General features: G+C 28.9%; 2 protein-coding genes across 2 annotated transcripts in view; one reads left to right on the top strand and one right to left on the bottom strand.

The window, feature by feature from the left end:
• LOC117170193 (peroxisomal membrane protein PMP34) overlaps positions 1-8524 on the top strand; it is a 12769-nt gene extending 4245 nt beyond the window's left edge. The window contains exons 3-8 of the mRNA XM_033356784.1: positions 81-147; positions 526-674; positions 3968-4078; positions 4167-4414; positions 8197-8261; positions 8335-8524. Coding sequence (XP_033212675.1) covers positions 81-147; positions 526-674; positions 3968-4078; positions 4167-4414; positions 8197-8261; positions 8335-8479 — 785 coding nt within the window. The 3' untranslated portion in view covers positions 8480-8524. The remainder of the gene's footprint in view (positions 1-80; positions 148-525; positions 675-3967; positions 4079-4166; positions 4415-8196; positions 8262-8334) is intronic.
• Positions 8525-9887: 1363 nt separating this feature from the next.
• Positions 9888-13376, bottom strand: part of LOC117169933 — a 7777-nt gene continuing 4288 nt past the window's right edge. The window contains exons 2-3 of the mRNA XM_033356443.1: positions 10077-10429; positions 9888-9999 (exon numbers count right to left, since the gene is read on the bottom strand). Of these exons, the coding sequence (XP_033212334.1) occupies positions 9942-9999; positions 10077-10429 (411 nt within the window). The 3' untranslated portion in view covers positions 9888-9941. The remainder of the gene's footprint in view (positions 10000-10076; positions 10430-13376) is intronic.

Here is a 13376-nt window from a genome sequence, read left to right on the forward strand (position 1 = left end):
TCTTACCTAAGGAAGCACTTGGTATTCACGTATTTTAATCATACACTTCTGTTGATTCCTTTTCCTTTTTTTGTTTGCAGTGGAAGAAGGTCGTGAAGCAAAACATACATTTGCGATTATCCAAGAATTGGTGTCAAAAGAAGGATCGTAAGTCTCACACATATTTCATAAATTCATACATGCAGTCAAGAAACACTTTGGTTGAATCAACAAAATGTTGGTTGGTACAAACTTAGAATATAGTTATTATAAGGACAGAAAAATATATAGTTGACCCAATTAAATTTTTCAGTTTTTTTTAATCCTTTTGCTAGATAAAGTATTTGGTTGATTCAACCAAAACATTTGGTTCAGTCAGTTAAATATTATTTTGATTCAGCTACAGTTTCTTTCATTCAATCAAATTTTCAAGTATACAATTTTTTTATTCAAGAAATTGTTTTTCTGAGCGTGACAGATTCAGAGCCTACAAATTGTACGAATTAACTTATATTTGAAAACAATAAATACAAAATTCACTTTCAGATGTACACTTTACAGAGGAATTGTGCCAGTATTGCAAAGCTTATGTGCCAGTAACTTTGTTTACTTTTATACTTTCCATGGATTAAAAATGCTTAAAAGCTCTAAGCAACAATCGGCCAAAAATGACCTGCTACTAGCATCCACTGCAGGTAATACTTTTTTGAAAATATAATTCATTTTTCAATTAACCCAAAATTGCAACAACAAACAATGAATGTAAGACAATGTTGGACTACCGCACAGTCACTTAAGTCACTTTTATTTAATTTTTTAAGAAAAATTCACTTTCTTTAACGGAAATGGCCACTTTAGTCACTTTAATCCATTTAATTTTTTATTTTATGTAAAAGAAAAAAAGAATATTCAATTATTCTATGGTATATGAAAATGCTATTCCATGTTTCCCTCTATTTTAAAGAATCGTCCCCTTTTTCTGACTTGTATGCTTAGATGCGAACTAAATTAATAGAACCCAATTAGAAAATCTGTTAAATTTTGTTTGAAAGTTAACTCTTTTTGGTTGAAAAGAATACTATTATTATTTTTTGTTCCGAATTCACCTGTTTTTACCAACTTAATTGTTTGGGTCAAAATTTAATTATTATAATGAAAATTTAACTACAGTGAACCCCTTCAATAGCCCTCCGTTCTATAGCCCCAAAATCGACGCTATAGAAGAGTTTCACTGTATTTTGTTAAAAAGTAATATTTTGTTTATCGAAAATTTAACTGTTTTGGTGAACATTCGTCTTTTTGGATAGAAAATTCATTTTTTCTGATTGAAAATTCATCTATTGTGATTAAAAATTAAAAACTTTGGTTGAAAATTGCAGATTAATCTGATTTGTTCAAAATTTCAACCATTTAGTTGAAAATTTAACTATTTGCTTAAAAATTCAACTTTTTTATTGAAAATTTGTTTCATTTTCTGTAAAGTGCAACTATCTGATTCTAAATGCAACTGTTTGATTGCACTTTTTTAATTCAGGGTACAATTTAGTTTTTTTTTTTAATTAACTTTTTACTTAAGAATTGATAATTTTGGGGTGATAAGTCAAATTTTTTCAAAACTGTTTGACTTTTTACTTTATAAACTCAAATTTTTGGTTCTGAATTTTGTTAAAATAATATTTGTTGTTGTTAAAGCTTCATCATTTTAGTTAAAAATTCATCTCTTTATTTGATAATTTGTTTTTTTACACTAACAATTGATTTATTCCAGTCGAAGATTCATCATTTTACATAGTTAAAAATTTACCTCCTCCTTTTGAAAATTTAAATACTATTTTGAAAGCTCATTAACTATTATTTTATTCTAAATAATTTTTATATGAAAATGTAACCGTTGTCAGCTTTATGATTGAGAATTGATAATTTTTTTTGGTTCAAAATTCAACTATTTTATTAAAAATTAATTTTTTGGTTGATGATTCATTATGGTAGTTGGAAACGCATCTCTTTTTTTGAAAATTCTTTTTGACCGAATCCATTTCAAATCAGGTAGGGTCTTACTCTTGAAATCGCAGAATCTCTCGGGGACGAAATATGTTATTTTTAGAGGAAATTATGCGATACGTATTTTTCTGATTTGAAAAATAAATGTCTAAAAAGTTATGCGTATTTGAATTTCTTGCTTTGTTTTTCCAAAAACCAGAATTTTTTTCTTTAAACCTCTATTTTTCCTCCGGAAAATTATAAAAAGGTTTTAAATTAACAAAATAGCTAAATAACTTTTTAACTCAGGAGAATTCTTTTTTCTTTCAATCGAATTTCTTTTTTAAACACTGACAGATAACAAAAAATGTTAAAAAAGATTGTGGGTCTAAAAAGTTCTATGAAAAATGTCTCTTGTTTTTTTGCGATATTTTTCATAGTTTGCGAGAACAAATTTTAATCTTTTTCCAATTTTCTAGTGGATTTTGAAAGAAGGCGATGTAGTTTATTAAAATAAAGAAGAAAATAATAAATATATCAATTAGACCGATAGTTATAGATGTTTAAAGAAACAAATTCTAGTTTTTGTAAAAACGAAGTACAAAATTCAAATACACATAACTTTTTAGAACGTTTTTTTTGCAAATCAGAGTAATACGTATCGACTAATTTCCTCTAAAAAACAACGTATTTCGTCCGGGAGAGATTCTGCGATTTCAACTGTAGGGCCCTATCTGATTTGAAATGCATTCGGTCTTTTTTTGTTGAAAATTAATCTTTGTAAATAAAAAATTATCTTTTTTACTAAACATTTAAATTCTTTGATTAAAAATTCACGTATTTTGTTGAATATCGACTTATTCAGTAGAACAAATTTTGGTTGGAAATTCAACTATTTCCTTGAAGACTAAACTATTTGGTTGAAAATTCATATATTTTTTTGAAAATTCGTCTTTGTTTAGAAAATTCATCTTTTTGGTTGAAAATTAATGTTTTTGTTAAAAATTCGTCCATTTTTTTTTATAATTCAGCTCATTTGGTAGAAATTTAGTGTTTTTTTTATTAAAATGCGTCTGTTTGGTTGAAAAATAACAATATTTTTGGTTGTGAATTCAAATATTTGATAGAATATTTGTATTTTTTGTTGAAATATTAACTATTACATTTTTTGTCGAGAATTCATCTTTCGTGATTGAAAATTCAACTATTTCGTTTATTTTTTCTAATTAATGGTTTTAACTAAAAACTTAACTATTCCATTTTCGGTTGAAAATTGTTCTTTTGTTTCGTAAAAAAATCAATTACAGTGAAACTCTTTATAGCGCCGATTTTGGGGGTTAACGATGGGCGGGAACTAACTCATAGCCCGCTCCGCTTTTGTTTGTTCATGCTTGAGTGCACGCCTAAGTGACAGCCGCATATCCCGCGCAGCACCAGTTACACCTATATGCGGCTCGGCTTCAATTCTCGGAAGGGCTGTAGAAAAGAGGGCTATTGAAGAGTTTCACTGTATTTGGTTTATCATTCATGTACTTTCTCGAAAAGTCGTGTTTTTTAGTAGAAAATTGATCTTCCTGGTTTTTCTTATTATCTTATTTATTTGCAAAATCACCCTATTTGACCTGTTTTAAAAGAATTTCAGGCTGTGCAATCTGCAGTAATAACATTTTTAATTATTTATATTTATAATTTTTGGGTTTTCTATTTCTTATTGTAAAGCATCGAAATATGAATAAGGCAGTTAATGGCCAAAGTGTGTAATAAAATCAATTACAATTTGCCTGAAAATTACTTACATTTATTCTAACAATTGTGCCCTTTTTTCGCCCCTAAATTCAACAATAAAATTTCATCTTCTATTGTAAATGCAAGCCGACAAATTAAATGTGTAATAGAATCAACATTTTTGAGCAAATAAGTACTTCTATTGACATTACAGGCTTCTTTATATGAAAAGTAGGCACTTTTAGTCACTTTTTTGAAGTACAATGTCAATTTTGTTCTGTAGGAGTGATAAATGTTCTTCTGACAACACCTCTCTGGGTGGTCAATACCAGACTAAAGATGAAGGGTGTAGGAACAGACAATAACAACAAATCAAAATTTAATTCCCTTCATGGTATGTTGCGGAAATGATTATTTAAAAAATTTTGGTTCACTCATGACATAAAGAAAAAGAATTTGAAAACCCGACCCAATTGTTTCAGGTGGGCTTATCCATATTTGGAAAAATGAAGGTTTTAGGCGATTATGGGCCGGCACACTTCCAAGTTTAATGCTGGTCATTAATCCTGCTATTCAGTTTATGACATATGAGAGTTTAAAGAGGCGAGTTAATAGTAAGTTTATACATTCTCAGCCACCTGCGTGGGTCTTCTTTGCCATTGGTGCAATTGCTAAGACTGTAGCCACGACCCTCACATATCCTCTCCAGTTGATACAGACAAAACTTAGGGTAAGTAAATTGGGCGATGCTCAATTAATCGCCGTTTACCTGGTTGCTCTACCTCCTACTGCCCAACTTCCCCGCACACGGCTAAGATGCCACGATAGGCCGATGGTCAATTCCGCCTCAGATATCTGCGTACGGTCCCCCTACAGCGCGGCTTCCCCTCACTCAGTCGAAGTGCTGCTGATAACGATTCCAACTATATATTAGTTTACATACAAATATGAAAATTAAAGAATAAATGTTCAAGTTTATGTGAAATTTTGTGGAAAAATTTCGCAGTGTATTTTATTCAAATGTTTCAGAAATTAACGAAAATTATGATATTAGTTTAAAAGTTTTCAAATCGTTCCAAATTTTAGCTTCCGGAAAAAACACCGATAAATTAAACCGACTGCCGTTTATTTGAGTAGCGTAACTTACCTTGAAGCCACTTGAATTCACTTAAGGGGAGAGATACCTTTAGAAAGGGTAAAATCAATCAATTTTAAAGAATTTTTTTAAGTTGATCAAATAACTAGATCATTTATTAATTTTAACATCTTTTTCTTACATTGTTAAAGTGTAAAAAACATGTGATTTTTTTTACAAAATGGCGACCCTGCAGAATATTTCTTCAAGCGTCTGCTCCAAGGCATCGAAAACTGCTGCAGCTGTCAAAATTTTTCCATTTATCTGATATAAAAAAAGGTTTTTTTTGTTCAATTACTTATATGCTAAAGGGGAGGATAAACCTATAAAATAATAAAAAAGTTGAAAATTAAATTTTGTTTCGGCTGTTTAATCGAAGGTCCGAAATTTCGACCATTTTTTCAACAGTTTTGACCCCAAAAAAATTATTTAATAACCCGATATCTTTAAACTTTTAGGTATCTCCATAAATATTTAATATTTCCCTTTTTCCCTTTTACAGTATATTTTTAACATATTATGCATTCAAGATATGAAAGAAAAAAATCGATTTTTTGGAAATTCTAAAGGTATCTCCCCCCTTAAGCACTAGAATTATTTGAAGTCTCTTGAATTTTCATCAAATTTTCTGATATAGCTGAAGTCATTTGAATTCTAGTGAATAGACTTGAAGTTACTTGAATTCTTCTGAAATGTCTGGAGTCATTTGAATTCGCCTGAAGTCAATTTCAATCACCTGAAGTCAGTGAAATCTTCTGAAGTCATTGAAATAATAAACAGAAGTATATTGAAGTCATAAGTAGGTGTCCGCCAAATCGGGCAAGTTATCAATACCTTGCATATCGTTGAAACAGACAAAAACCGTAGCTTTCGAATATAATATTTCTAAATTATTAATTGCAAAATTTAACAAATTTAATTTTCCGTACTTTGTTCCTCATTGAGAAATAAGGACCCACGCTTGCAGCCGCGGTCTGTGGGTACAGCAGCTGCGCTTGGATAAGTTTGGAAGTGGGTGTGCAGCAATCAGGTAGACAGCGTCCAAATGGGAACTCCACAGTAAATTTTCGTTTCAAGTACAAAGAATTGATAAAATATTATGCAATAATAGGGATTTTGATCACTTTTTTAATTCTCTTAATCAAATTCTACATTAAAATTGAAACAAATAGCAATGTTTATATCTTTATTTTATATTTTTCCGTAAACAATTAAAATAAACTTGGTATCAATCGAAATAAGTCTAGTAGCGTCTAATGCACGAAATTAATTTATGGAATATTTGAAATAAGTTTTATAAATAAATTTCAAATTTGGTGCTTCTAAGATTCAGATTTTTTTAGCAAATCTGCTTTGAATTTCAACATTATAAGTGGTTTAGAGTAAAAAATATTGTAACTAATCAATATTTGTTAGTATTATAAACAAACGTAAAACTCCGGTATTTAAGACAAGGAACTCGACAAAAACTCAGTTGTGTATCCAACAGACTTATTTGAAAGTGTCCTGATAGGGATGAAAAATTAGGTAACTTTGTTTGATAACATCCAATAACAATATAAACAAATGATACGAACAAATGCACTATTCGTCCAGTTATTCACAGAAATACATTCTGGTTTTACTGAAGCTATTTCACATTTGTCTAAAAATGACATACTGTCAAGAAAAATAGCTAAATAGTGATTTGTTTGTATAATTTTTGTACACCGTTAATGAATGTTATCTAACAATAAAGTTACCTAATTTTTAATTGCTATAAGGATAATATCGAACTATTCTGATAAAAACGTGACCTATTTTTTGCCTGAAATTCCTGAATATTACATTTGCTTATATAATTTGTATATAAAATTAAGAAATATTGTTTGGTGACAATATTTTTTATCCTGAACAACCAACGGTGGAATGCTTAGTTAATTTGCTAAAAATAACATTTTTGAATCGTAGAAACACCAATTTTGAAATTTTGTTATACAATTTATTTATAAAAATGAATTAAACAATTTTGAATCGACTCTCGTAATTCTCTTCGGAAATTAGTTCAGGGTATTTATAAAAAACAAGATCAAAATCGATTAAAAATTGTCGGCCCCAGATTGTTTTGGAACAAATGTTGACGTTTTGCCTCACTGTGTGGATTGCTAAAAAATGTTTGAAAAAGTAAACAATGCAATGTGGTTTTGGAAATTCTTGCTCTTTTTTGAACAAAAATGTAACCAGTTGAAACTCTAAATATCGTCATTGCTTTCTTGTTTACAAAACAAGGTTGAAAACAATATTAGCCTAATTGCTCGTGGTAAATTTAATGATGTTGTGTAATTTGATACATTAAAATTAAAGACACTCTTTTATGTTTTTGGTACGAGCTCGTTATTAACATACTCATTTTTTCGTCTTCATTTTTAGTACTTTTTTTATTTCTTTTTAACAAAAATAATAAAGAACAATTTATGAAGAAAAAGTTAATGATGTAAAAGAACATTTTTTCTATTCAATTATACAATAGCATTGACGGTGAGACTCAACGACCTATAAGCTAAAAAAATAAATCATTACATATAACTTCTTTTGTGGAATACTATTCTAACATAGCTCAGAGGTTATCGAGCATATAAATAAGAGTAAAAATGTTTTGAACTTACAACGATATAATCTAGTAATGTAGTACAAAATGTTATCAAAAAATAACATTAATGAACTTTTTTGCAGAATTTTCTCCTCACATGATGTTCGGATAGTTTTGATATGCTATACAAAAAATCATGCGAACTTTTTTTTTAAATCATTTTTTTTTCTATCTTTGTATTTTAAATATGATAGGTTTATTTTTGTTTGAAGACTGAGTAAAAAAATATCATGGAATTATGTACCAAAACGAGGATTGCATAATCTACAGAAATTTTTGTACATTTGAAATAGTCCTTTTATCAGTAAAAATGTTTGAAAAATTATTTTAAGCACCGGTTTATCTCAGGTTATAATTAAATAACACTCGCATAATAATTAAACAAATTTCAAAACAAAAAATTTCAAGAAATAAAAGTTTTAAAGTAGGAAGAGAAATGGTGTATTTGTCATGAAAAATTAGGCCAATACTGTTCTAAACATTTTTTGTAAGAACAAATGAAACGAAAATATTTTGAATTTAACTTTTGATCTCGATCAGCAAATGCAAGATTTCATCCACGTGGACTAAATTTATTAGGGATTTTTTCCCGAAAAGGAATAAGAATTACTATTATCGCATTACATTTTCCAAACTTGGGGATTTTAGGACCAGCTAATTTTTTATTTTAAAAATATATACCATTAATAATAATTAAAATATATAAGTTTATTTATATATATATATATAAATTATTTACATTTTACAGCATGGCAATAATTCCGATCTTCCAGCAAATGCAGGAACTTTACAGATGCTCATGTATATTTTAAAGTGAGTCTAGAATCTTTTATTATATCAAAATCAATTTCTATTTTCCCAGTATAATAAAAATTACTTTTTGCAGAAAACACGGGTTTTCGGGATTGTATAAGGGCATGGAAGCCAAACTACTGCAAACTGTTTTAACAGCAGCGTTGATGTTCCTTGCATACGAAAAAATTGCTCGTTTTGTTTTTAGGTTTTTTTTACACAAACCTCTAGTAATTTAAGAAATTAGAACGCTTTATTATAATAAATTGATGTGAAAAGATTAATACGAAATGTATTTATTATACATTAATCGCCTTTTATTATATAAAATATTATAAGGAACCTTGGTATCATTATTTCGACATTAAGAATCCATGTTGAATATTCATGTGATTTATATGTTTTTTCTTTAATAAAAACTTTTAAAATTTTAAAACAATTTGCGTAGTTGGAGTTTTGATTAAGAATTTGGTTAATTTTTTATTTAACAACAAAGTTTATTTTCTTTTAATTTTCAGAAGTACCAATTTTTTAAAATTTTCAGATTTAATAAACAAGCCTTTATATCTATGCTACAGCAATGTAGATATAATGTACAGTGGGTGAAAATAATAATAAAATGTTATTACGTTATAAACAAATTAACAAATAAACGTCATTTTTAGGAATTGGAACTATTTAGCTTACTGAAATTCAGAGCTTTTCTATAAGATGTGAGAGAAATTGATGAATGTCTTTTCGATGATGCAAACTGACAACAATTGTTAATTATTTCAACATTTGCTTTAAGTAAATTCAATTAGTGCCCATTTTTCAATGCAGAAATTTACTTTCGTCACATCAATGAGCTAAAGGTGCCTTGGCAATTATCTATTTATATACTACTACACGAATAAACAGCAGTTAATAATTTATTCTTTAAAACATTCCTTATCAGCTAAAATAAATACGAAAATAAAACAGAAGCACTGCAGTGAATTTACTCATGAAAATTTTGTATAATTAATATTTCTTGTAAATTTACAAATTATCACAGCAGTCATTGGCGACGCGTTTTCGAAAAAATTGACTTTTACTAACAAAAAAATGTAATGGATTGAAGTATTTATTAATTAAATTCTCATGTAAAATTATAAAAAAATAACGCATTGTTAAAATTTGTTTTTAATTCAATTCAATTTACAACAGTCGGATTTTCAAATCTTAAAGATGCACCTGTTGAAAATGGAGGAATATTGAATTCTCAATTCTTGAATTTGAAATTTAACTGTGAAAATTAAAGAAAATTTTACATTGAAATTTCAATAGTTAAAAATTCAACTATTAAAATTCATCTGTTGAGAATTCCATTTTCTTCAATTTTCAGCAGTTGAAAATTTAAGAAAAAGCGAATTTTGTATTCAAAACAAGTGTTAAAAATGTAATATGTACATAATTTGACATGAAAATTTAATAAATAAACATTTTAAGTCATAACAAATTTTTTTAATCGAGCTGATCGAAAACGGGGTTGCCATTGGCAAATAATGTTTTCGCAAATGAATAGTCATCACATGGATTACGAGTGTAAATATAATGTAGAATTAAGTAATTACATAACTTCAAAATCTTTACAAGAATACAATTTTATTTGTTCTCATCTTTTATGCAGTAATAATAATAATAATTTTAGAACTATAATAATAATAAATTTAAAATCTATCAATCTTCACTGTGCAAACTGCAAGCATCTTCTTCGCAATCTGCACCATCCATTTCACTAAAAAAATGTATTGCAAATTAATTTTACATTGTAATATTTATTGAAAAAGAAAATAAATAATATAATTAATTTACCTTGTTAATTTTTCGGAGGTAGATGAAAGGACAACGTGCTGTAAACTCAAATTTAAAACTATGCAGCAAGTTCTGGCTTTAGGATCCGACATCTCCATAATTTGAGACGTGATAAAGTTGTAAAAAAATTCTAAATCATGTGCAAATTGAACATAGAAGCAATAGTGTAATTTGATGAGTATATCCATTGCTGTGACTGCATTACTTCCAACATCTATAAGCATTCCATCAGCCTTAATGTAAAATGTTCCACATTTTTCATGTAATGGCGCACTTGTTGCGCATATCAGAAACGACTGGATGTTTCCAGTGTGATTTTTATCAGTACAGGTTCTTAATAAGTCGTCGTTGGCCTAGAATATTGGAAAATTATAAGGAAGGCGTTGATTTTGAAACTTTTTTGAAATGGTATAGACACGTCTAAAAATCGCAGCAAATTTTCGTTAGGGAATTTCTTGGTTGAAAAATCATTTTGTTGGTAATTTTTTTTTCCTTTTGAACCTTTTATCTTTTTTGGATCCTACAAAAGAAATCGAAAACTAAGAAATCATCTCTGATAATATACTAAATATTATGCCAAACAATTTTGATAAATAAGAAAAACACTTTTTTGAGTTTTTAGAATAATTTTTTAGGGTTTGAAAAAATGAGTGTTACATAATTTTTGAATTTTTACCAGGATAATTAAATTTTCAAAAATAAAAAAAAAAGAAGTTTTAGCTAAAAATATATTTTTTTTTTTACCAAAAAGATTTGTGTTTCCAACCAAATAGTTAAGTTTTTAACTGAAAAAGATCAATTTCCACCAGAAATGAAACACTTAAATTTGAAGTAAAATAAAATAAATTTTCAAATCGTATTATATAATATTTAAAGCTCTTAAAAAATACTACAGTTCTATTCAAAGAATTGAAAGAAGTAATACGTCCTGAAAAAAGGTAAGTGGCAGCCCTGATTATTCTATAATTATGGGATTAATATCAATTAGCTTCAAATACCTTTCAAAATTTCCACAGCTTTTTCGTGAACCTTTTGCTGCAACAGGAATTTCGCCAAAACTTCGCAATCATCCAGTGCATCCTATAATTAGGTCATAAGATATTATTAATTTATTTATTTTCATATTGCAGTTATTCTTATGCAAAAACAAAAAAAGAAAATCCAGTTCCAAATTCTTCGAAGTTACAGCATAACCTCAAAACTAACGACTATTCAGTATATTTAAACGATTGTATTTATTTATTAATATTTGTACTTACATCAGGTAAATATTCTAATGGCGCTAACATATGTAATTGTCACTCTGATAAATTGACACCTTGTTTTTGCACGCACTTGAATGATGTTGGTCCTGTCAGCACAGTAATCCAGGAGCTGGGTAGGATCCCGTATGCATTAAAGAGGTAAAGGATAAAAACTATGTAGTCTTATGTATTTTGACCCGCTGAATCCAATGGTACCGGTTAATTTTGCGATAAGTGCCTAGGTTTTGTTTAAAACGCAATTGTTTAAACAATTATGAAAAAATGATTTTTTTTCACTGGGACAATTTTGTTTAGATAATTTGAGGCATTTTAAGAAGAAATGGTCCCTTGTCATTTTTTTGTAAAATGCATATTTGAAAAGTTATGAATTTTTAAAGTTCAAAATTTGACGATTTTTTGCAACTTTGAATGTTAATAATTTTCGATCTATTGAATATTTTGAAAAAAATAAAGAATCAACTTATTCTTTAAGTCTTCCTCTATCTATTAACCATAAGGAATGTCGGATTAATCAGTGGGAAGCCGTTGTTATTGATATTTACAAATAGCGTGTTTTGGCGCGCGATAGCGCAGCGGCGCGGTGTGAGTGACTGCTTGGCGCTCGAGCTCGTGCTGGCGAACCCACTCGCTGAATATGCCATTCCCTCAGATGAAAAAAATTTTCGTTTTTTTTTTATTCTGTGATATAAATGCATTTGAGATTTGTATTTGTTAGTAATATTAAAGCAATAAAACTGTTGAAAGTGTATAAATAAAAACTGATGAACGATAAAAGGTAAAGAATGTTTTACTAATTGTAATAAGCCGAGATGAATCGTGTAACTTGAAGACTGATGATTGGACTTGCGAGCGCCAAGCAAGTCACACACACCGCGCCGCTGCGCTGTCGCGCGCCAAAACACGCTATTTGTAAATATCAATAACAACGGCTTCCCACTGGTTAATCCGACATTCCTTATGGTTAATAGGTAGAGGAAGACTTAAAGAATAAGTTGATTCTTTATTTTTTTCAAAATATGCAAAAGATCGAAAATTATTAACATTCAAAGTTGCAAAAAATCGTCAAATTTTGAACTTTAAAAATTCATAACTTTTCAAATATGCATTTTACGAAAAAATGACAAGGGACCATTTCTTCTTAAAATGCCTCAAATTATCTAAAAAAAATTTGTCCCATTGAAAAAAATCATTTTTTCATAATTGTTTAAACAATTGCGTTTTAAACAAAACCTAGGCACTTATCGCAAAATTAACCGGTACCATTGGATTCAGCGGGTCAAAATACATAAGACTACATAGTTTCTATCCTTTACCTCTTTAATGCATATGGGATCCTACCCAGCTCCTGGACTACAGATTTTGCGTGTACCCAAAGATTATCCTTGGTGTACCAAGCAAAACAAACTGTATATTAGGGATTTTCACTTGAGCCGTCAGCTAACCTCACTTCGTCAGAAGCTGAGAGAGAAAACAATGGATCAAATGCATAGAACAAACCTTTATTTTTGTAATATTTTTTTAGTTAATTATAATTATTATCTTTTTTTATTTCATTAAATAGTAATTAAAAAATAAAAACTATTTTTTTTAAACACTTATATAGAAAAAATTAGGATTTACGAAGATATTAGATAAATAGAGAAAAAATGAACTGAATTTCAAGAATTTAGTCCCTTAGTTTTCCCCTCAGCAATTGACGAAGTGAAGTTAGCTGTTGATTGAAGTGAAAATGCCTAATAGCGGGATTGTGAGGTAGGAATATATAAAACTTGCTCGCGTCTTCTTTATATCTATATCATATGTTGCGCGCACTCGTCCGAATAAAGAGCGACTCTCTACGGGCGCATCTCCTAACCCAATACGTTCGAGCGATACGATATTTGGTTCGAGTCATTTAACTCACTCTTTACATTCGGGAGATATAAATCGCTCGTTAAGGGCATGCGACACAGTGGAATTCCTACATTACCAACCTCTTTTTTCTATTGAACAAATTTTTTTTTTGAACCATAGAACTTTTTTTGTAAATCAAATA

This window comes from Belonocnema kinseyi, chromosome 3 (genome assembly GCF_010883055.1).
Source record: "Belonocnema kinseyi isolate 2016_QV_RU_SX_M_011 chromosome 3, B_treatae_v1, whole genome shotgun sequence".
Taxonomy (NCBI): domain Eukaryota; kingdom Metazoa; phylum Arthropoda; class Insecta; order Hymenoptera; family Cynipidae; genus Belonocnema; species Belonocnema kinseyi.